The sequence below is a fragment of the Capra hircus genome, chromosome 9, assembly GCF_001704415.2.
Source record: "Capra hircus breed San Clemente chromosome 9, ASM170441v1, whole genome shotgun sequence".
In the NCBI taxonomy this organism is placed as follows: domain Eukaryota; kingdom Metazoa; phylum Chordata; class Mammalia; order Artiodactyla; family Bovidae; genus Capra; species Capra hircus.
The window spans coordinates 81,125,682-81,150,353 of NC_030816.1; the positions used below are offsets into that span (position 1 = coordinate 81,125,682).

The 24,672-nt window shown below is 43.1% G+C and overlaps 1 protein-coding gene across 6 annotated transcripts in view; it reads left to right on the top strand.

Moving 5' to 3' along the window:
* The window catches only part of ARID1B (AT-rich interaction domain 1B), a 425,587-nt gene extending 402,470 nt beyond the window's left edge, over positions 1 to 23,117 (top strand). For all 6 annotated transcript variants that reach the window (XM_018053399.1, XM_018053402.1, XM_018053401.1 and 3 more), the window contains 7 exons: positions 1,607 to 1,745; positions 1,991 to 2,163; positions 9,180 to 9,330; positions 12,122 to 12,218; positions 13,530 to 14,313; positions 16,241 to 16,371; positions 18,552 to 23,117. In XM_018053399.1, the coding sequence (XP_017908888.1) occupies positions 1,607 to 1,745; positions 1,991 to 2,163; positions 9,180 to 9,330; positions 12,122 to 12,218; positions 13,530 to 14,313; positions 16,241 to 16,371; positions 18,552 to 20,276 (3,200 nt within the window). In that variant the 3' untranslated portion in view covers positions 20,277 to 23,117. The remainder of the gene's footprint in view (positions 1 to 1,606; positions 1,746 to 1,990; positions 2,164 to 9,179; positions 9,331 to 12,121; positions 12,219 to 13,529; positions 14,314 to 16,240; positions 16,372 to 18,551) is intronic.

The following is a 24,672-nucleotide window of genomic DNA, read 5'->3' on the forward strand; positions in this document are numbered from 1 at the left end:
TACTGCTAAGTCACTTCAGTCGTGTCTGACTCTGTGCGACCCCATGGACTGCAGCATACCAGGCTCCTCCGTCCATAGGATTTTCCAGGCAAGAGTACTGGAGTGGGGTGCCACTGCTTTCTCTGTACATGAATCCTACTTAAGTTTTAAAAAGATCTGTTCAATTCTGGGCTCTGTTATTATAGTGTAATTACAGTTAAAGCCAGGTCTTATTACTCTGATAATGACATTCAGTTCAGTTCAGTCGCTCAGTCGTGTCTAACTGTGCGACCCTGTGAATCGCAGCATGCCAGGCCTCCCTGTCCATCACCAACTCCTGGAGTTTGCCCAAACTCATGTCCATCAAGTCAGTGATGCCATCCAGCCATCTCATCCTCTGTCGTCCCCTTCTCCTCCTGCTCCCAGTCCCTCCCAGCATCAAGGTCTTTTCCAGTGGGTCAACTCTTCGCATGAGGTGGCCAAAGTATTGGAGTTTCAGCTTCAGCATCAGTCCTTCCAATGAACACCCAGGACTGATCTCCTTGGGGATGGACTGGTTGGATCTCCTTTCAGTCCAAGGGGCTCTCAAAGAGTCTTCTCCAACACCACAGTTCAAAAGCATCAATTCTTTGGCGCTCAGCTTTATTCACAGTCCAACTCTCACATCCATATATGACCACAGGAAAAACCATAGCCTTGACTAGATGGACTTTTGTTGGCAAAGTAATGTCTCTGCTTTTGAATATGCTATCTAGGTTGGTCATAACTTTCCTTCCAAGGAGTAAGTGTCTTTTAATTTCATGGCTGCAGTCACCATCTGCAGTGATTTTGGAGCCCCCAAAAATAAAGTCTGACACTGTTTCCCCATCTATTTCCCATGAAGTGATGGGACCAGATGCCATGATGTTAGTTTTCTGAATGTTGAGCTTTAAGCCAACTTATTCACTATCCTCTCACTTTCATCAAGAGACTTTTTAGTTCCTCTTCACTTTCTGCCATAACAATAAAGAATTCTGAACCAATATGATTTGTGTTGTATAAAAACAAATTATTTCATATCTGCAAAAACTACTGTTAATGACAGCATAGACACATCCAGATGTGGAAAAGTGATACAAAGCTCATTATTAATTTGTACCATTTCTTTACAACTTAAATATTTCTCATTGCCTAAGACCTTGATAATTTTTATAATGTTTTTCTAAAACAGCACAATAGTCCATCAAATTGATAAAACAAACTTTTTGTCCCATTTTTCCTTGTTCTTAGACATTCCGATTATCTCCATTATAAACAACACTGAAGTCTTCAGCCTAAAACCTTCTTTATATTAGATGATTTTCTTGGGATAAATCCCCAGGAAAGCATTTACCCAGTATTTTACAGCTCATATCTGAAGTGCGTTTCCAAATAGTTTAGAAAAAAAAGCTTTTACTGATTTTCACCATAAACAATGTAAGAGCAGTTAATTTTACTGCATCATTACCAGCAATGGATATTGTTACTCTTTCTACATGAGATGGTGTCCTATTTTTCTCTCCCTTTTAAAAAAAATAACTATCAAGGATGAGCTCACTTGATAACCTCTAGTTTTCCCCCCATTTTTTCTTGGTATCACTACTATCAGCTAACTCAGGATCCTTGCAAGGTCCGCAGACCCCCCAGTCAACTGGCAGTAATTCGATGGCAGAGGTTCCAGGTGACCTGAAGCCGCCTACTCCAGCCTCCACCCCTCATGGACAGATGACCCCAATGCAAGGTGGAAGGTATGTTAAAAGATCTCTGTGAGCCATACAAAGTTAGATTTGTCTCTCTTTTAGTTTTCTGGAGAGAGAGAAAATGGTGTTCTCTAGTGATTTTTAAATATTGACTAACACTCGTTTCAGTCGTATAATTTACTTTGGATGGTTTTCCCATGTACACAGATTTCAAGGTTGGCTTATTTTCTGGATCAGCGTTTGCAGGTGACTAATGCTCTGTGGTTAAGCTTTCATGTCTCTCATCTCATCAGGAGCAGCACTGTCAGTGTGCACGACCCATTCTCAGACGCAAGTGAGTCATCGTTCCCCAAACGCAACTCCATGACTCCAAGCACCCCGTACCAGCAGGGCATGAGCATGCCAGACGTGATGGGCAGGATGCCCTATGAGCCCAACAAGGACCCCTTTGGAGGGATGAGGAAAGGTAAGTGCCGAGGGCTCTCTGTGCAGGGTTGGTCCAGAGGGCATTCTGCCATCTTGTGACTGACTCACTGACCCATTCGAGACTTACTGGAGCCCCACCTCCATAGCCTACTAAATTTCCAGCCGTGAGGAAAGTACTTAGCATCTCTCTGCCTCGGTTTCTTCATCTGGAAATTAGGATAATAAGGGGTCATGAAGAGGAGCTGAGTTAATGCACATAAGTACAGGCCTTAGAAGAGTGAGTGGTACGTATCATAAGCAGAGGTGCTCTTGATGCTGCCTGAGTCGGCATCAGGCTTGTCTTAAGGCATGGGCTGGGCGCTAAGTTGGTAAACCAGACAGGCCCTTGTGGAGCTGGCGGGCTACAAACAACAAATAAAAAGTAAGGTAAACCACGTATATGTGACTAAAGATGGTTTTTGACAGAAGAAAAGAAACAGCCAGGAAGAAACACAAAGAACAAGGGCGTTGGGGGTGGGGGCAGTCATGGGAGGAGGGGCCTCTCCTTGGGAGGGAGGGCAGGCAGGGGGCTCTGGGTGACAGGAGCGAGGCGGTGAGGGGCAGGCGAGGGGAGCTGAGGCAGCAGTGAGGCTGGTGTGCATCGGGGGTGGAGGCTCCTGGGCACAAAGAGCTGAGGGCCATGCTGAGAACGTTTAGGGCCCCAGGTCCAGAGCCTTTCCACTTCCTGCATGTGCTGACAAGTTGGGGGTTTTTACACAGGAAGTGAGGTGACTGGGTTTTTGTTGTTGTTGTTGTTAAAAATAAATGAGTAACTATCTAGACATTTATGGAGAATGTATTGGAGAGAAGTGAGGGTCGAGCTGGGGAGACCACTGTCAGAGTCCTCAGAGAGGTGAGGAGTTGGGGTGAGACCCCAGGGAGAGAGAATGGAACCACTCAGTATATGTGTGGGGGCGGGGTGCGGGTAGAAACAGCAGGACGTGCTGATGGATTGAATGTTACACGTGGGGGTTAGGGGAGAAGAACCAAGCGATGTGACTGAGAGGTGGGCAGTCAGGAGACAGAGGAAAGTGAGGGTGGCTGTTACTGCCTGCAGTGTGGACACCTGGGAGTGAACAAGACAGAAGAGGAAACCAGAGTTCACTATAGATGTCAGGGCAGTGAGGGATAGGCTGTGTGTCTGGAGCTAGGCAGAGCACCATTATTGGATGTAATCTTGGAGAACCAAGCAGAGAAATGGTATCAACAACGGTAGGACGGACAAGATCCCCGGGAGTTCTCACTGACATGAGCAAACACCCAGGCTGGGTTTTTCTCTTGTGTATGTCAGTCCCCAGTGGTCACTCAGCCCTGAGACCATAGCTATCTCAGCCGCTGCCCTCTCTAGCTTCTCCGCTGGCACACAAGCTCTACATGCTGTTGACACTCTTCCTAATGCACTGGAGTCCTGTGAAATTGAGGCATGGTATGACTATTTCTGAAAAACATACAAAAAGTGTGAATGACATTTTTATGGAAGTATTTATTCTGGGATCCCTTAAATAATAGTGCTTTTGCATGACTTTCTTGATAACACTGTTTTAAGTAGAGACAAGCATAAAGCCCTAAAGCCTTGGTTTTCACAAGCATTATGGAGCAATGAAAAATTAAAAAAGAATCTCAAAATTTTAAATGTTGGGCACATTACCATTTAATTAAATGAAATTCTATTTCATATGTATTTCATATACCTGTTACACAAAACAAGATAATCTATAGTTGGTCCTTTCAAAAAGTTTGAGCTGCTTATTTCAGGTAAAGATTTTGCAAAACATACAATAAATTCATAAGCTCAGAAATTCAAGAGCTTTGTGAATGTTGGAGTTAACTGTTTTCCGTAGTGGTATGAGATGCTAGAAAGAATGTGTTGTTGGTGCTGTTGGTAGTTGTATAATACCTTTAGACTCTGAAAATATGACAATAACATGGAAAAATAATTGTTTTGGAATCCGGTTTCAAAGTTACGGAAAAGTATTCCAATATCCTATTATGCTCTGTTTGACAGCATGAGTTCTATTTCTTTTGTCTCCTTATGCCTCTATTTTTTTAATGAAAAAAAGTGTGGTGGTGAAGAGGAGATGACTGTGGATTACCTTGCTCTAGGTACCAGGCAGCTCTATAGAGTGTTTTCATCCACTGTGTAAATGATACAGTGGCTCAGCGGGAAGCCCTGCCTCACATTTCCCCCATGTATTTCAGCTTACCTGCTACCTTCCACTGCTGGTATATTTAGTACCGAGTTAAAGCAGGTAAACAGAAAGCCCACAGGAAACAGATTTTCTTACAGCCCTGCCCCTGTTACAGTAAAGTTTTCCATTCCTTAGTTCACCATATTCTGTCAGTGAGCTTGGTGGGGCTCTAATTCTTTATTTAATGACCAATATCAGTGGATATCACGCCCCTTGTTGTTGGTGCTGTTGCTCCTGTGGTTGACCTGGAATGTGGTGGGATGGCAGATAAAAGAACCTCCTCTAAGACCCAGAAGCCCTGAGTAGCCTTGGCCCTACCTGTCCTCCTGCCTGCCTTCCCCACCTACTCACTCATTCATCACTGATTGAGGAATTGATTGATTTATTGCTTTTAAGTAAACAGTAAGTGAATATTTATATACTGTTTAACTTAACAGTATATAGTTTGAATATTTATTAGTATCCACAGATAAAATCCTGCTTACTCTTTTTAATGCTCTAATAATTCATGGTTTATTTCATAATATTTTATTATTATAAATAATGATGCAGTGATTATTGAAGTACAACTAGCTGTTTTTCACACTTGTAGAGTGTTTCTGTGAAATAGATTCCTGGAAGTAGAATAACAGAATCAAAGAATAACAATTCTTATTTTGTTCTTATTTTGTGAGTACTATTTGTAACAAACTTTTTTCCCCATTTAATTTGTACTGTTGTAACAAACTACCCCAAAACTTAGTAGCTTTAACAACAGTACTCAGTTATATCTCACAGACCAGTGGTGGGTGGGGTGGCTGTTGACTCCACATGTACTCAGCTGGGACTCTGAGGTGGTGACTGTCATTCGAAGCCTGATGGAGAGCTCTGCTGAGCGCAGGTGCCACCTGAATGGCCGGTGTCATCCGGAGGCTGGCTGAGAGCTGAGCTAGAGCTGTTGACAGGGACCTCCTCCTGGGGCCTTTCCATGGAGCTTCTTGGGCACCTGGTGCCATGGGAGACAGGATCCAGGAAGGAGTACTCCAGGAGCCACAGCCTCACTTGCAGTTGCTTACAGCCCTCTGCCGTATCACATTTGCCAGTGCCCCAGTGGTCAGAGCTGGTCATGATATGATCAAGCGAGGCCTCTCAGTATATGAGGACTCCACAGGCTGTGAGAACCCAGAGATGTCCTCCTTTGCGGGGGGCGGGGGGGGAACGGTCATCAAGATATAGCCTTACCATAGCAGGTATTGGGAAAAGTTACACCAATGTAAACACTCTTAACATGATCATGTGGACCCTCCAACTAAGAATGATTGTTATCATTTTAATGTCAGTCAGATGGGGAGGGGAGAAAAAGCCTCATCTTGGATGTCCTTAATTATGATTGAGGTCATGCATTTTTTTATATCAGTTTAGTTGCTTAGTCATGTCTGACTGTTTGCAACCCCATGGACTGCAGTGCGCCAGGCCTCCCTGTCCATCACCAACTCCCGGAGCTTGCTCAAACTCATGTCCATCGAGTCGGTGATGCCATCCTACCGTCTCCTCCTCTGTCATCCTCTTCTCCTCCTGCCTTCAGTCTTTCCCAGCATCAGGGTCTTTTCCAGTGAGTGACTTTTTCACATCAGGTGGTCAAAGTATTTGAGTTTCAGCATCAGTCCTTCCAATGAATATTCAGGACTGATTTCCTTTAGGACTGACTGGTTTGATCTTCCTGCAGTCCACAGGACTCTCAAGAGTCTTCTCTAACACCACAGTTCAAAAGCATCAATTCTTTGGTGCTCAGCTTTCTTTATAGCCCAACTCTCATATTCATACATGACTACTGGAAAAACCATAGCTTTGACTAGATGGACCTTAGTTGGCAAACTAATGTCTCTGCTTTTTAATATGCTGTCTAGGTTGGTCATAACTTTTCTTCCAAGGAGCAAGTGTCTTAATTTCATGGCTGCAATCACCATCTGCAGTGATTTTGGAGCCTAAGAAAATAAAGCCTCTCACTGTTTCCATTGTTTCTCCATCTATTTGCCATGATGGGACCAGATGCCAAGATCTTAGTTTTCTAAATGTTGAGTTTTAACCCAACTTTTTCACTCTCCTCTTTCACTTTCATTAAGAAGCTCTCTATTCCTCTTTGCTTTCTGCTGTGAGAGTGGTGTTATCTGCATATCTGAGATTATTGATATTTCTCCTGGCAATCTTGATTCCAGCTCGTGCTTCATCCAGCCCAGCGTTTCTCATGATATACTCTGCATGTAAGTTAAATAAGCAGGGTGACAATATACAGCCTTGACGTATTCCTTTCCCTATTTGGAACCAGTCTGTTGTTCCATGTCCAGTTCTAACTGTTACTTCCTGACCTGCATACAGATTTCTCAAGAGGCAGGTTCATTGGTCTGAAATCCCCATCTCTTTAAGAATTTTCCACAGTTTGTTGTGACCCACACAGTCAGAGGTTTTGGCATAGTCAATAAAGCAGAAGTAAATGTTTTTCTGGAACTCTCTTGCTTTTCTCATGATCCAACAAATGTTGGCAATTTGATCTTGTTCCTCGGCCTTATCTAAATCCAGCTTGAACATCTGGAAGTTCACTGTTCATGTACTGTTGAAGCCTGGCTTGGAGAATTTTAAGCATTACTTTGCTAGTGTGTGAGATGAGTGCAATCGTACAGTAGTATGAACATTCCTTGGCATTGCCTTTCTTTGGGATTGGAATGAAAACTGACCTTTTCCAGGCCTGTGGCCACTGCTGAGTTTTCCAGATTGCTGGCATACTGAGTGCAGCACTTTCACAGCATCATCTGTCAGGATTTGAAATAGCTCAACTGGAATTCCGTCACCTCCACTAGCTTTGTTCATAGTGATGCTTTCTAAGGCCCACTTGACTTCACATTCCAGGATGTCTGGCTCTAGGTGAGTGATCACACCATCGTGGTTATCTGGGTCGTGAAGATCTTTTTTGTACAGTTCTTCTGTGTATTCTTGCCACCTCTTCTTAATATCTGCTGCTTCTGTTAGGTCCCTACCATTTCTGTCCTTTATTGTGCCCATCTTTGCATGAAATGTTCCCTTGGAATCTCTAATTTTCTTCAAGCGATCTCTAGTCTTTCCCATTCTGTTGTTTTCCTCTATTTCTTTGCATTGATTGCTGAGAAAGGCTTTCTTATCACTCCTTGCTATTCTTTGGAACTCTGCATTCAAATGGGTATATCTTTCCTTTTTTCCTTTGCCTTTCAGTTCTCTTCTTTTTACAGCTATTTGTAAGGCCTCCTCAGACAACCATTTTGCCTTTTTGCATTTCTTTTTCTTGGGCATGGTCTTGATCCCTGTCTCCTGTACAATGTCACGAATCTCTGTCCATAGTTCTTTAGGCACTCTGTCTATCAGATCTAATCCCTTGAATCTATTTGTCGCTTCCACTGCATAATTGTAAGGGATTTAATTTAGGTCATACCTGAATGGTCTAGTGTTTTTCCCTACTTTCTTCAATAAATGGAAAGTAACTTCAAAACTGGAAAGTAACTTCAAAATGGAAGTAACTTCAAAACTGGTTCTACTGGAGGTTGATGTAAGAGCATGTAAGATATGAAGTATTTGGAAGTACCTTATAAAGCAAAATATATTCTACCAGTGTCAGACTTCTTTATTTGCACCTCTCAACCAAACAGACACATTTTTCAGCTTTCAAAATTGTAATCAGCTTTTATCTCATGGAACATAAAAGTAACCTTCATAGGATAAAGGCAGATGTTAGTGTATATCAATTAAGATTTGCATTAAAATGTTTAATTTGCCTACAGGCTAGTTTCTGGGCTTGACCCAATTTCCTTCAGGCTGTGAGCGAGTGCTAATTTGCATATTTGACCTAATTGACACTCTACCCCTGTTAGAAATATCTCATCCCTTCTTGAGCTGTCCTTACTCCCTCATGATTTTCTTCATCCTGATTTTAGTGTAAGTCAGTGCATGGGTGGTTGTTAAGGTTTTCACTTTTTTTTTTTTTTTTTTTCTAAAAGGGAAAGGAACTAACTGTATACATATCTCTTCCTTACAAACTACTTCATGAGATGATATTACCAGCCTCATTTTATAGATAAGGAATTAAACTTAGAGATTTATCAACAACCCAAATAAGTATGGATCTGGGCTTGTTTCTGCATAACAAATTACCACAAATAGCTTAAAACACATAACATACACGTGTGCTCTCCAATTTCTGTGGGTTCTCAGCTCAGGGTCACAGTACAAGTCAAGCTGGAAGCCTGGATTCCGTTTCTCTGACCTCGTAGTTGTTGGTGGAACTTGGTTCCTCACAGTTGTTGGACTGAGGTCCTGTTTTCTTGCTGACTGTTATCTGAGGCCTTCTCTGCTTCTAGCGGTTGCCGTCCTTCCTGACACGTGGGCCTCTGACCTGCGTGGCACTGCTTTTCAAGGCCAGCGGGAGAGTGTCTCTGACCTGCTCTGTCTCTTACCTCTAGATGCCAACTTAAAGGGCCCACGTGGGTGCTCTCCCCTTTGGTTAGCTCAGCAAGCTGATCGGTGACTTTAATTACATCTCTGAAATCCCTTTTGCCCTGCAATGTAGATAATCCTGGGAGTGACATCCTGTCCCATTCGTGGGTTTGCCCCACACTCAGGGAGACTCATACAAGATGTGTACGTGAAGGGGGATCAACTTAGAATCCTGCCTCAACAGGGCCCAGCTTAACTTCAGACCTTATGCTCTTTGATCGGTATTGTTATCTGTCATATTAAGGATAACAGCACTGACTGGAAAGGGATGTTTGGGCACTTTGGCATTTGAAAGTGCTTAATGTTTTGTCTGTTACTGAAAATATTTCAGTGCCTGGAAGCAGCGAGCCTTTCATGACGCAAGGACAGATGCCCACCAGCAGCATGCAGGATATGTACAACCAGAGTCCGTCTGGAGCCATGTCTAGTCTGGGTATGGGGCCGCGGCAGCAGTTTCCCTATGGGGCCAGTTATGACCGAAGGTGAGTGTTTCCTAAGATGAAGATGAGATGACTTATTCGAAACTGTGCTTTCCATACACACATCTCTGAGCCCTAGCAACCGATGTCTGCTTCCTGCTGAAGTTCGGTAGGACTGTACGTGTCAGACGGCTGCCTTCAGTCAATGACTGTAACAGGAACTGGGGAGAAGGACCTTGTCCCCAGGCCACCAATACAGCTGTGTTTTTATTAGTGAATTTTAGAAATATGCCAGGGCTGGGCTGGCCAGGGCACAAGTCTTCTCCCTAAAAATGCATGAGCCAAGGTTGTCCCAGCCACTGTCACCACACTGAGACTGCGCTCCAGCGTCTGTGTGTGGCTCCTCCTGTGACCTCAGTGCCTGCCTTCCTCCCCACAGGCCGAGGTCTGGGCAGTGGTGCCACACTGGGCTGTCAGCAGGCTCGGACAGCAGTGGGTTCTTGGTAACGTCTTCCAGGCATTGTTTTTTCAGGTGTTCCCCCTGTCCCCTGAGAACATTTTAAACTGAGAGGGAATGCTTTGCTCCTTAATAAACATCTCTGATAAAAGCCAGGGCAGCTTTTCTTTTCTCAGGACATCCCCTTGATATTAAAATGGCAAGTAAGGATGCATTACTGGCCCAGATTATTTTAATAAGATAGAATGAAAGTCATTGAAATGTCTCAGAGAGGAAGCTGTTCCTCGAATAGTGGCTTAGGGTGGACTTCCTTTTGTGAAGAAGGCCCCTGACCGTGGTCCTTACCATGGAAGACCTATCCCTTGCTTGTCATGTTCATCACCTCCCTAACGGAGACTTGCTTAGAAACCAAGCCTTCAACTGAATATTTCATTTTTAAAGAAAACCAGTGGAGGTAAAGTAGAGCTCTTTTTCTGACTCTGAGGCAGGCCTCGGGACAGGTGTGGTTTTCATCATTTCCTTGGCAGGGCCTCGATCCACACTGCTCCCTCTCAGTCCACATGCTGGGTTTTGTAGGTCCGGCTAAGCAGTCAGGTGTCCCTGGTTTAATACAAATGAAAATTTTGGTTTGAAAAATCACTGTTTTACCAAATCAGGTTTCTTTCTAGCATTCTCTGTGAGCCTGGTTTTTGAGTTACACAATATCGCATGCTCAGAGCTACATTGTACGTTCTAATAGTGACTGGGGGATCTTGACTTCTCATTCTGACCTTCTAATGAAGGTTTAGTTGTGAAATCCGCCTTAGTCACTTAACTGCTGTGTGAAGTCTGAGGTACCAGATCAGGGATTTTTACTAAGATTTGGTTTGTTTTTGAGAGTCCAGGAAAAGCTTTTGGATGGGGAAGAGGCAAGGGATAGGTTGATGAGATCAGAAGGAGAATAGTCGTCCTCGGACATATATTCTTAAAGGAACCTGAGAAAATATACTTTTCTGAAGTGAAGTGAAGTTGCTCAGTCGTGTCGACTCTTTGCAACCCCATGGACTGTAGCCTACCAGGCTCCTCCATCCATGGGATTTTCCAGGCAAGAATACTGGAATGGGTTGCCATTTCCTTCTCCAAGAGATCTTCCTGACTCAGGGATTGAACCCAGGTCTCCCACGTTGTAGGCAGATGCTTTTTACCATCTGAGCCACCAGGGAAGATATATAGTTTTCTATTTCTTCTCAGATGCTTTCTGGAATGTGGCATGGCCCAGGTGTAGAAGTTATTTTGGCCTTATCACATTAGGGTTTGAGCTTCCCAGGTAGCTAGCTCAGTGGTAAAGAATCTGCCTGCCAATGCCATAAGTTCAATCCCTGGGTTGGGAAGATTGCCTGGAGAATCTCTATGGACAGCAGAGCCTGGCGGGCTACAGTCCATGGGGTCACACAAGAGTCGGACACGATTGAGCAACTAAACATTAGGATTTCCTTCATTAAGTTTTCTCTTCTGAAAAGTGTTACTTGTTCAGCTTAAATTTCATCCACATCAATTATACTTTTTTTCTCCTAACTATAAGCTTGCCTCCAGATTTCAATGTCATTAGCAGAAACTTCCCTTGTCTGTTTTACATGTGATGTTCTAAATTTTCATTTATTTTCTTTCTTATTCTCATTCCTTGACCAGTATTCTTTCTTACAAAATTCAGTGTACTAACTACACCAGCTTAATTTCTGAAGTTTCAATTCTGTTGTTCTTTTAAACATGTATTTTTATGGTACTTATAATTTCTCAATATGAAATAAATGTATGTTTATTCCCATTTTAAGATTTAACAGAAGTACATTTAAAACATCCCTATTATCCTTTTTTTTTTTTTTTGGTAGCCTTTTGGGGTCATAGAACTTTGAAATTTTGAGTAGTTATGTCTATACCAACTTAGTATCATTTGGACTAATTTTGAAGGATTCCTTTAAAAACTTGCACATTTTATACTCACGATGAGGAAGTTAGAAACATTTTCCACGTTTATATGTCAATATTCTGGTGCTCCTAGAAATACTGCTTTGACTCTTAGGTTCTTCTGTTGTTTCTTACGCTCGTTAATGCCTCACTTCAGGGTGTGTCATGCCCTCCCTGGTCCCTCAGTGGATGGGCGGGGCCCCTCCTCAAAGGCAAAGGGTGCCAGCCCGTCCAGTGGGACTCCTCGCTCCACCAGCCAGGGGTTGGCAGCACTCCCAGAATGGGTGCTGCCCTCCTTCCACTGGGAGGGGAAGTGCTGCTGCTGCTCACAGTGCCTGTCGGGAGGAGGCCGTGGAGGAAAGACGGCATGGAGTGTCCAGAAGTGGGCTCTTCCTCCCTCCCTTGGCCTGAGGTCCACGGTCAGTGAAGTTTTCTTTGAATGCTTCATTCTAGGCATGAACCTTATGGGCAGCAGTACCCGGGCCAAGGCCCTCCCTCAGGACAGCCGTCATATGGAGGACACCAGCCGGGCCTGTACCCACAGCAGACGGTGAGTTGGCGAACAGCATGCATCTCTGTGCTTTCTGTTTAAAATTCAGACTCAGCATACTTCTGAAGAGTTTTAGGAAGTATAACCAAAATGACATGTAACAATCAGGTTATATTTTCTTATGCTAAAAAGTATTCTTAGGATTTTGAAATCAGCAGGTTAGAAGTAGCTCTTGAAAATATGTTATTGGAAGTTAAGGACATTCATCCTTGTAAATAATAAGCCCAAATTCAAGTATATTTTAGACGTATGTCTGTTCTATATACTGTTATATCAGTTGACATTTTAGCACAGAAATTTGTCAATATATTTTAGAGAATATGTAGGGTGAACAGCTTAAAATATTATATTCTAATAGTGAAAGTTGATCTATTTTTAAGAATAAGATTATTTAGACTGTGTAGGCTAGGTGTGTAGGTGCGTGCTGTTGACATGTGCTGCAGCTCAGCGGTCGTGAGGTGTGTGAGCCAACCTTGCGGTTACCACGGCTAACACAGAGGAGTGCATGTCAGACACAGGAATTTGCTGTCGCTAAACAACTCTTCAGGTCTAAGACCTCTTGTAAAATAGAAGGGGTTTTAAACATTAATTTGACCAGAGCATGTTTGTATAGAGACTTGTATCATCAAATCAACACCTTAAACAGTGTTCCGCCATATGCGTGCCTCCGTCCTGCGCTCTCATCAGGAGCTTCCCACCCCATCCGGTGGTGGAAGCCCTGGCCTCCTGGGAGGGGAGCTCAGTGAGGCCATACCAGCCCTGTCCTCAGAGGTTCTCCTGGAGGAGACCCAGACCAGCTGGAGGCTGGAGTGGGGTTCATCCAATGTCACGTGTCAGGGGCACAGGTCAGAGTGAGGAGCCAAGCTCTGTGTGGAGGCTTTTCTGTAAAGTTAGGCCCAAGGGGTCTGTTTAGTCCCGGAGCCCTTCGGGCTGGCCCTCAGAGCGCTCTGTCACTTGTGGTGAGGTCTCCGGCCAGCTACATAAGCCATCCCTGTGATCTCCAAGCCCTGATTCCGTGCGGCCTGTGTGGTGGTCACCCTCGCCTTGCTCTCCCAAATCCACCTGGAGAATACCAGGAGAGGAGGCTGGTTTTTCCCCACGGAAGTTTTGAAGTACATGAAAACAGACAGAGTACATGCAGTGGTTTGTGTAGTGCTGAACATCGCACCTAAACTGCTATCCGTGGACGTGGGAGCTTCCCATATTCATTTTGAAATGAACATTCCACCAGGTAATAACTATTTTGCCTAATTTAAGTGCGTGATTATACCTGTAAAAGCACATTAGTGTGATCTGTCTCTGAATTTTCAGAACTACAAGCGCCATATGGATGGCATGTACGGGCCTCCAGCCAAACGCCACGAGGGAGACATGTACAACATGCAGTATGGCAGCCAGCAGCAGGAGATGTACAACCAGTACGGGAGCTCCTACTCCGGCCCGGACCGGAGGCCCTTGCAGGGACAGTATGCATACCCCTACAACCGAGAGAGGATGCAGGGCCCAGGGCAGATACAGCCGCACGCCATCCCGCCCCAGATGATGGGCGGCCCGATGCAGTCGTCCTCCAGCGAAGGGCCTCAGCAGAGCATGTGGGCTACCCGCAACGATATGCCTTATCCCTACCAGAACAGGCAAGGCCCGGGCGGCCCCACGCAGGCCCCGCCTTACCCCGGCATGAACCGCACCGATGACATGATGGTCCCTGATCAGAGGATAAACCACGAGAGCCAGTGGCCTTCCCACGTCAGCCAGCGTCAGCCTTACATGTCCTCATCAGCCTCCATGCAGCCCATCACGCGCCCGCCTCAGTCGTCCTACCAGACGCCACCCTCACTGCCAAACCACATCTCCAGGGCGCCCAGCCCCGCCTCCTTCCAGCGCTCCCTGGAGAGCCGCATGTCTCCCAGCAAGTCCCCCTTCCTCCCCTCCATGAAGATGCAGAAGGTCCTGCCCACCGTCCCCACGTCCCAGGTCACCGGGCCGCCCCCCCAGCCGCCCCCCATCAGAAGGGAGATCACTTTCCCTCCTGGCTCCGTGGAAGCCTCACAGCCAGTCCTGAAACAAAGGCGAAAGATTACCTCAAAAGATATCGGTAAGCGTTCCCAAGGCTCTGCTCCTGAAATGATTTCCTTTTGCCATCTAGAATTTTAATTTTGGGTTAGATGTAGTTGGATAACCTCAAAGGGATGAAATTCTGTGACTGCAGACTATCAGGACGTGCTTTTGTGCAGGAGCAATAGTTGAAAGGCCCTCCTCTGAATTAAGGAGAGGGAGAATTAAAATGGATTTCTTGCATGTGAGTGTTTACTCGTGTGAGAGGGCAGAGCCCCAGGTGAGAGACGGGGACTCCTCGGTGACTGTGGACTGTATTTGGGGCTTAAAGATTTTATCTTAACCAAACACATCATCTCTGCCATGATGTGAGAACAGCTGTGAGGCTGATGGAACACTAGGGTGGCCTGAAAAAATTTGACAGCAAGCCACTCTGTAACTTTGGTAAGGACATACAGACAGTGAGTTCCCCTTGGAGCAAAACCAGAAAACTGACTATGCTGCATATATAGACATAATGTGCTCTATGGAACTTCACATGTGGATAGAATTTAGGTGACCCCTGCAGCACTGCTGATGGGGCCAAGGAACTCTCTCAGGTGAACACTGCTGTCACACGCTCATCCGGGTGGAATCTCCTAAATCCTAATTAGAGATTTGGAAAATCTGGGAATACACACAGTTTTTCTGCATTATTTTTGAAATACTTTTAACACAGCTAAGGAAATAATAGAGTTCAGTTTTATCCAAACTTTTTTCCCAAAAATCTCAAAATCACATGACTCAAAGTTCTTTGCAGTGATGAGAAAATTAAATATTTTGAAGATATGACCAATGTTTTTAATCATTGGACATTAAGGGGCGGGGTAGGGGGAAGTAAGGAGTTCTACATAGAGGACGTGCTGGAGGCAAGAGAGAAACAGATCCTGGGCACCGTGTTACATATGGTAATATATATGTAAATATGCATGTATTTGTGTATGTGTATAGATATTTAAGCAAACGTGTGTGTGTTACTCAGTCATGTCTGACTCTTTGTGACCCCATGGCTATAGCCTACCAGGCTCCTCTGTCCACGGGATTTTTCGGCAAGAATATTGGAGTGATCTGCCATTTCCTTCTCCAATTTAAGTAAATAAATGCATTTAAATTTGGAAAAAAATTCTTAGTGCATGTTATACCAGCCTAGGGAAACTTATGTTCCTGATTTTAAAATGAAATTTGCCTTTCTATTACACAAGTATTATGTGCCTCTCTTAGAAAACTTGAAAGTTAGATGAAATTAAAATAAAAGTGGACACCCACGGCGCCTCCCACACAGGAGTTGGCATCTGGCCTGGCTGATGCTGTGGGGAGTTCCAGCTGCTCACACCATGTGCTTCCACCAGTTTCCTGAGACAGCTTCCCTTGAAATTTCAGACGCACGACAGGCCTCCCCTCCAGCCCCATCTTGTGACAAATCTTAAAAACTTTTCCTCTCATTGTTCCTCTTGGCCTCCATCTCAGGCCAGGCTCCTAAAAAACCAGAACCATCAAAATGCTAGTACTTGTCAGCAGCATGCTCTGTGGTCCAGAGCTCAGACAGAAGACGGCATGGAAGAATGAAAGCTTTCTATCAGTGAGCATGCTGTTTGGGAATTAAATTTTGCTTATATTCTACATATTCACCAGCCTTCTGAAGATACTACCTTGACACATTTGTGAATAGAGTCAAAGATGACAAATACAGAAAGAATCATTCCCACTTCTGTTTAACCTGCAAAGCAGAAAGCTCTTCACCCACAGAAGTTTCTTAGTCAGTTGTCAACCTCCACGTGAAATGACCATGTTTAATTGTCCCTTGGAACCTTTGTTTAAATCAATATTTTAACTTAACATTCTGCTTTTTCTTCTTCTTTTGTTATGTTCTATTCTTTCATGCGTAGAGTTAATATTAATCATGTTCTTATTCTTCCACCCATTTTTAGTTACTCCAGAGGCCTGGCGTGTGATGATGTCCCTTAAGTCAGGTCTTTTGGCTGAAAGTACTTGGGCTTTGGACACTATTAATATTCTTCTATATGACGACAGCACTGTCGCTACTTTCAATCTCTCCCAGGTAAGCCAGCACCAGTCCAACTGAGAAACAAATTAGAATAAGAAAATGAAGTAGTGTATAATGCTTAAGCTAATGCCTAAAGCAGTTAGAACTCCCAGCTATAAATTTTTATCATTACAAATAGCTATAAACCAACATCAATCAGTGTATAGTTGTCTGAGAATTTTGTCTGGAACAATAATTTATTTCAGTCTTTAGTATAAACACACATGTATATTTCTCATAAGAAAACAGTGACCTTGTGTGCACATACATGTGTGTGCATGGAATAGACAGTAGTGGCAAAATCAAACTGTTGTTTATAATGAGCATTAGCAGGCCAGTGAGAATTAATCCAAATGTACCACAAAGTTACAGCTGTAGTCGGTGTTGGATGAGACATCACCATGCAGTAAGTTGCAGTGAGACCATACCCTGTTTTTCAGGGGGACCTAACATCTTTCTTTTAATTAAAAAAGTATAAAATTTATAAAGAGTGTTTATATTAGGGAAAATATATATATAGAGAGAGAAGTAAACAGTTTAATGAACCCCTGTGTACCATCGTTCAACTGCAGTAGTAATGAAGTCATGGTTAAACTTGTTTCTTGATGTGTTCCCTCCCATTTCTGCCCCCCTCTAGTTTATTTTGAAGCAGTCATTTAAAAGCCTCCTACCTTTAAAAACCCTCCTTTGATCTGTGCTAAGCTTAAAGTAGCTTCTAGCATAATAGCTGGAAGAGAGAAGGAGCTGAGGATTAGGAAAAAGGCCCAAGAGCCAGCTGGACTACAGATTTTTTTTTTAAGAAATATTTAGAAACAAAAATCAGAAAAGGTCATTTTCCCTACTGTGTATGAACAACTCTGCTTTTGTTGAAAAAAGCCAAAACATCTAATTCCCTCCCTTCTGTTGAACTAGGACCAGAATCTTCCGCTTCCTCTTTCTTCTCTCCTTTAACTCCTCATTTTAGCCCTGAAAGGCAGTTTTTCAGTTGATACCAAGTATATTAAGAACGTCATAAACATTGCATGAAGTCCATTTTAATAGAAAATAAGCATTAGAAGAACATATACTACCTTTGCTAGAGTAATAAATTTCCCTCCTTATGCTGGGTGAGCTGCTGTTGAGCACAGTTTTTCATAACTAGCATTGCTTCAGCAATTTTCCCTCTTCCCTTGTCCTGGGAAAAAATTAAGCTTTATGTTGGGGGTGAGATGGGAAAGGGTGACATCCAGACCTCCACTTAAAAATTGTGCCTTCGTACCCTAGAAGCAAGCTCTACCTCGCTGGTACTTGGGTGTCCCCTCACTTCTTTATGAGTGTTTCAAACTACCTTGTGGGAAACGTACAGCCAGATAATGAAATTATAGTCAGTTTCCATAACACCTATCATTAAGAAATCCTTGTTTACTTACTTATCCTTCATCATCTCTAAATGCAGCAGCATTGGTGTTAAGGGAGGGGTGTATGTCGGTTCTCTTGATACAAACATCCGCTTAAAGGAAACAGAGCTGGTTCTCAGAGTTGCTTTTGTCTTCTGGCTGAAGTTGGGAATAGCTGAAATATAAAAGTGCATTCTGTGAAACATTCTCATTCATTTATCTCAGGGACTAAATTGATTTGTTTCTAATTTTCTGTGTTTATGAGCTACTACATTGCTGAAATTATTTTCTCCCCAAAATATATGGAGAATGTAAATTAGAATAACCTGTGGCACCTAAGACAAAAATAACCATAAAATCCTAAGAATAATAACCATAAAAATCTAGGCAAGCAGAGTTTCAGATAAATAAAAGAGGAGAACAGACTCACTTTGGGTGAATGAGTCTATAAAATCCACGTTCCCACTCTTCTAGTAAGAATGGTACTGTGTCTAAACCAGAAACAAAGGTAAAGAACAGCAGAGCACTCCCTCGGGGATAGTATCAGAAATGGGAAAATAACAAGTAAGTTTTCATGTTAATGGTGTAAAAAAGTAAACACCAAGTAAGAAAGATAATAAGTGTTGATTAATGAAAAATTCAGAAGATAGTTCTGACTTAACACATGGTTTCTTTTTCTTGGCCTAGCAAAAAAAAAACCACTAAAATGTGAAAATAATCAATCATAGAGATGCATGGCTAGCTAGCAGGATTTTCACCCTCTCAGTCACACCAGAGAGGTTATGACATTGTACCTCTTCTCTTTCTCACCCTCTCCAGTTGTCCGGATTTCTTGAGCTTTTAGTAGAGTACTTCAGGAAATGCCTGATTGACATTTTTGGAATTCTTATGGAATATGAAGTGGGAGACCCCAGCCAAAAAGCACTTGATCACAATGCGGCAAAGAGAGATGACAGCCAGTCCTTGACTGATGATTCTGGGAGAGAGGAAGAAGATGCTGAATGTATTGAGGACGAGGAGGACGAGGAGGACGAGGAGGAGGAAGACAGCGGGAGGGCGGAGACGGAGGACAGAAGCAGCACGGCTGTGGCCTCCCCTGACGCCACCGCAGACCCAAAGGAGAAGCCCAGGCAAGCCAGTAAATTTGACAGGCTGCCAATCAAGATAGTCAAAAAGAACAACCTGTTTGTCGTCGACCGCTCTGACAAGCTGGGTCGCGTTCAGGAGTTCAGCAGTGGACTTCTGCATTGGCAGCTCGGCGGGGGAGACACCACCGAGCACATCCAGACTCACTTCGAGAGCAAGATGGAGATTCCCCCTCGAAGGCGGCCACCTCCCCCTTTGAGCTCCACAGGCAGAAAGAAAGACCAGGAAGGCAAGGGGGATTCTGACGAGCACCAAGAGAAAAGCATCATCGCAACCATTGATGATGTCCTATCTGCTCGGCCAGGGGCTCTGCCCGAAGATGCAAACCCTGGTACCCAGACAGAAAGCAGCAAGTTTCCCTTCGGAATCCATCAAGCCAAAAGTCACCGCAACATCAGGCTGCTGGAGGACGAGCCAAGGAGCCGGGACGAGGCCCCGCTCTGCACCATCGCACACTGGCAGGACTCGCTGGCCAAGCGCTGCATCTGCGTGTCCAATATTGTCCGGAGCTTGTCTTTTGTGCCTGGGAATGACGCGGAAATGTCCAAACACCCAGGCCTGGTGCTGATCCTGGGGAAGCTGATTCTTCTTCACCACGAGCATCCTGAGAGAAAACGAGCGCCGCAGACCTATGAGAAGGAGGAAGATGAGGACAAAGGGGTGGCCTGCAGCAAAGCTGAGTGGTGGTGGGACTGCCTCGAGGTCTTACGGGACAACACGCTGGTCACCTTGGCCAACATTTCTGGGCAGCTAGACTTGTCCGCTTACACAGAAAGCATCTGCTTGCCAATTTTGGATGGCTTGCTGCACTGGATGGTGTGCCCATCAGCAGAGGCACAAGACCCCTTTCCCACGGTGGGACCCAACTCTGTCCTGTCGCCTCAGAGACTCGTGCTGGAGACGCTCTGTAAACTCAGCATCCAGGACAACAATGTGGACCTGATCTTGGCCACGCCTCCGTTTAGTCGTCAGGAGAAATTCTATGCCACGTTAGTTAGGTACGTTGGGGATCGCAAAAACCCAGTCTGTCGAGAAATGTCCATGGCGCTTTTATCGAACCTTGCCCAAGGGGACGCACTGGCTGCAAGGGCCATAGCTGTGCAGAAGGGAAGCATTGGAAACTTGATAAGCTTCCTAGAGGATGGGGTCACGATGGCCCAGTATCAGCAGAGCCAGCACAACCTCATGCACATGCAGCCCCCGCCCCTAGAGCCCCCCAGCGTGGACATGATGTGCAGGGCAGCCAAGGCCCTGCTGGCCATGGCCAGAGTGGACGAGAACCGCTCCGAGTTCCTTCTGCACGAGGGCCGATTGCTGGATATCTCAATATCAGCCGTTCTGAACTCTCTGGTGGCGTCTGTCATCTGCGACGTACTGTTTCAGATCGGGCAGTTATGACATCAGTGAGAAGGCAGCCTGTGTGAGTGAAGACTATGGAGGCTCCCGTGTAATACTGGCTGTGTTCTGTTCTTGTTTCTCCAGCGTAGGACGAAGGAAAGAAAATCTTTGCTCCTCTGCCCCATCCACTATTTACCAATTGGGAATTAAAGAGATAATTAATTCGAACAGTTATAAAATTAATATTTGCTGTCTGTGTGTACAAGTACATCCTTTCGGGGCTTTTTTATTTTGTTTTGTTTTGTTTTTTAACCAAAGTTGCTGTCTAGTGCATTCAAAGGTCACTTTTTGTTTTTCAGATTTTCTTTTTAATGTTCTTTTCCATGTCGTATTGCATTTTTGGGGAAGCAAATTGACTTTAAAGAAAAAAGTTAACGGCAAAAGATGCTATAAGATGGGAAAAATTCACCACACTGAGACAAAAAGGCAAAAATTTATCAATTTCCTAGCTGTGTTATTCTTCAAATAATGAAAAAATTGCAACTGTATCCCATCGTCCAAAGCTCTGTGCAATAGAAATTTCTAGGTAGGTATAGGGGCTCACGAAGATGTTGTCAGTCAGCGGTTTAAATAGGAAATGATACTGGTTTCTCCACAGGAAAATGGTTACATTAGGCTAGGAGCAAAATGTGTTTTTTAAGTTAAGATTGAAAACCTACCTGACAACGATCAGTGGAAACTGCTTCCTCACCACTACCGCCATGTCTGCTGTCTGTCGTTTGACCTTCCACATGACAGTTCTTCACAATTCCTTTAATCATTTTTTAAATATTTTTTTTACTGCCTTTGGGCTGTGATGTATATAGAAGTTGTACATTAAACATACCCTCATTTTTTTTTCTTTTTTTTTTTTAGTAAAAAGTTTTTAGTTTCTTTTTCATGATGTGGTAACTACGAAGTGATGGTAGATTTAAATAATTTTTTATTTTTATTTTATATATTTTTTCATTAGGGCCATATCTCCAAAAAAAAAAAAAAAAACAAAAAATACAAAAAACAAAAACAAGAAAAAAAAAACAAAAAAAGAGGGTAATGTACAAGTTTCTGTATGTATAAAGTCATGCTCTATTTCGGGAGAGCAGCTGATCACAATTTGCTTCATGAATCAAGGTGTGGAAATGGTTGCATATGGATTGATTTACACAATGGTTACTAGTACAGACAAAAAAAATACAACTAAAAGGAAGAAACACAACTTCAAAAATTTTTCAGTGACGAGAATCCACATTTGTATTTCAAGATAATGTAGTTTAAAAAAAAAAAACTTGATGTAAATTCCTCCTTTTCCTCTGGCTTAATGAATATCATTTATTCAGTATAAAATCTTTATATGTTCCACATGTTAAGAATAAATGTACATTAAATCTTGTTAAGCACTGTGATGGGTGTTCTTGAATACTGTTCTAGTTTCCTTAAAATGGTTTCATAGTAACCAAGTAACAAGAAAAAGGGGGGAAACAACCCTGTACTAACATAGCCCCTCGTTATGAAACCCTGAGGTCGGGAGGGACCTTTAAGGGTTACCTACTTTAGAGTGGGGAGCAAGAGTTTGATTTTCTCAAAGGATTTCAATAACTGGCCTTTGTTTGAAGCAGTCAACTCTGACAATATGGCGGTCTGAGAATTTTCCGTGTCTGGGGGCGGTGGCTGCCAGCCCATGAGGTGGGATCACTGGCCTGACAGTGTAACACCCTGCCTTTTTCTAACCCCATCCTAATTTCAATCAGAGTTCAATCTATTCTGTGTTTTTCCTGTGTGCCTCAAAGTTATTTTGCATTTAGTTTACTTCACCTTGTATAATATTTATATTGTGCAATGTTAAAAAGAATATGTTATATTGTATGTGGTGTACATAGTGCAAAGTGATTATTTCTATTTCAGGGCATATTAATATTCTCATATTCCTTCCTATCCTGGTGCACAGTAGCTTTTGATTACTAGTCACTTCTAGTTTAAAGTTAACTTCTTCCTGGGTCATTGACTGTTCTTGTGTAACAATCGATTTCTTTGAAACTGCTGCAGAGGTAAACCATTAGCGGACACCCTTCTGACTCTACCTCTTCACACCACCCTGCCAATCTCAGCAGACTCAAAACTTCCAAGTTTATTCGCCAGACCTGTTGTCTGGGTGCACATTACTCACAGTAATACATGGAAGAGTTAGATGAGAGCGCTTGGTTACAATGAGAGGGTGGAATGGGACTCTCGTGTCATAAGAAAAGGTTTTTTTCCTGCAAGCATTCCCATCATCTGTCAACTCCCACATTAGTCAGTCTTCTTATATAATAATGCAGCCAAATTTATGTTGAATTTAAAACCCATTTATAATTCTACTTTAAATTTATCTGCTTGCTAAGAACAGATTCTAGTGCTCCAAGCTTCAAATTTGTAAGAGGGAATTCAATATTATTCTGATTCCTCTCTTACAGAGTATGAATAAAAAGTGTATACAAACTTTGAAGTTTGTCAATCAAGAGTGAAATATTACAAGAGACTGTTGTTGTCATGGTTTGAGTTGTAATCAATATCTAGAGTCTGACCACTGAGCAACAAGATTTTACATACCGATACGTGATGTAATCTCTAGTATAATCCAGGAAGATTTTAGCATCCTTTCTACATTCTCACCCCAGAATGAAGACTGCAGAAGCCCATGAAGAACTTACAGCCTGCCTGACATCATCTTGCCTACAAACTGAGTTATTGCTTTGTCCTAAAAATTAGTTGGTTTTTTTTTCCTATGAGGCTTTTCAGAAATTTACAGGATGCCCATACTTTAAATGTGTACAAAAAAAAAAAAAAAAGATTAAAATAAAGGTGCAAAGAAAGTTTAGTATTTTGGAATGGTGCTATAAAGTTGAATGTGTTGGTATTTGAATTTTTGAATGTCACAGAGAATATTACTGGGTGGCATGTGTGCAGAAATAATTATTCAAATGTTTTATTTAAGATCAAGAATGATATAGAATCAGTTTTTGTTGGTGAATGTGGCCTATTCAAAAACTAGTTAGGTGGTTTTTTAAAAAATTATAATAGAGAATGATTTTTTAAAGGGGTTATGAACAGTTTGATAATGCAGAATGTAAGCTATTAACTACCTCTTTTACGAAAAGAAGATGGCTTTTGCCCTGAAATCATTTACCAACTGTTGGAAATACTTCATTTTTTATCAAACACCATGTACAAATTCCCATTATCTGTTCACCTGCAAGGAAGCAAAGTATTATAAAAGAGCCAAAGTGACCAATCAAAATAGTCCATTTTCTTCTCGCTGAGTTTTGTTTCACTTTCTTACCTGGGCCGCCGAGCGTAGCTGTCTGATCAGTCTGCGCTCCACCACCCCCATCACCTCCCTCAGAGACCCTCAGAGTCAAACAAGCTTTTAAAACTGCCAAGACATATTTTGGGGGATAGTAAATAACCTGCTAAGGTGTCACACTATTCATTAATTTAGTAGAAATGCATTGAGCACTTGCTGTGTGCCAAGCTCTGTTCAGGTGCTAAAGGGTCATTCATGAGCAAAGACCCTGATTCAGTTATGTTCTGGTCATTCTTGTCAGATAATTACAGAAATAAACTCATCTTCCAAATCCAGTGTTTATGCATTGAGAACACTGAGTATGTATATTTTGTTGACTAAGAAATGAAGTGAGGCTCTAGCTGTGGAAATCAGAGTCTGGTAAGAAGGAATCTGGACTGAAAAAACTCAGCCACGTCACCATGTGGCCTGACCCACATGCTTGTGAATCTAGAACACGTACTGGGCAGCTGGTCTGCGGCCCCTTCCAGCTCTGCAGTGTGACTAAGGCACCCAGTGCCCTTCCCACTCCTTTGCACATGAAGGTGCTTGTGCATTCCCAAGTGCAGGGGGAAAACCCAGAATCATAGCCAGTGGTCCCAGCTTAAGCGATCAGCCCTTGGAAGTTCAGGAATTGACTGAAGCTATACAAGGAGACCTTATTTAGGGCTTTTTTGTTCTCAAGTCCCACAGACCGCCACATGTATCCATGCCCATCTCCAGTTTCATGCTTCTATCCATGGATTTGCAGTCCTTTTGTTTTATGGTGATCCAAGTCATGTAATCCCCTCAAATGCCAAAGTCAAGTTAATTTACTTCGGGGTTTAAATATATGAAACCCCGAGGGGAAGTTAGGGGAAGGCCATCTAATGTGTCCCAAAGTACAAGATTCCTCTTTCTTCCTGAATCTGATTTCAAGGACTTAAAAGTTTTACCCCAGCTTTTTCTAAAGTATATTCTAAGGAACAGAAGTGATCTCAAAACAAAACCCACTCCTTACATATTCTCCTCTTGGGCATCTATAATCCACGGTATCACTTTAAAAAGTCTGAGAAATCCTACAAAAAAAGAAACCTGTTTATCCCAAGCATTTCCTGA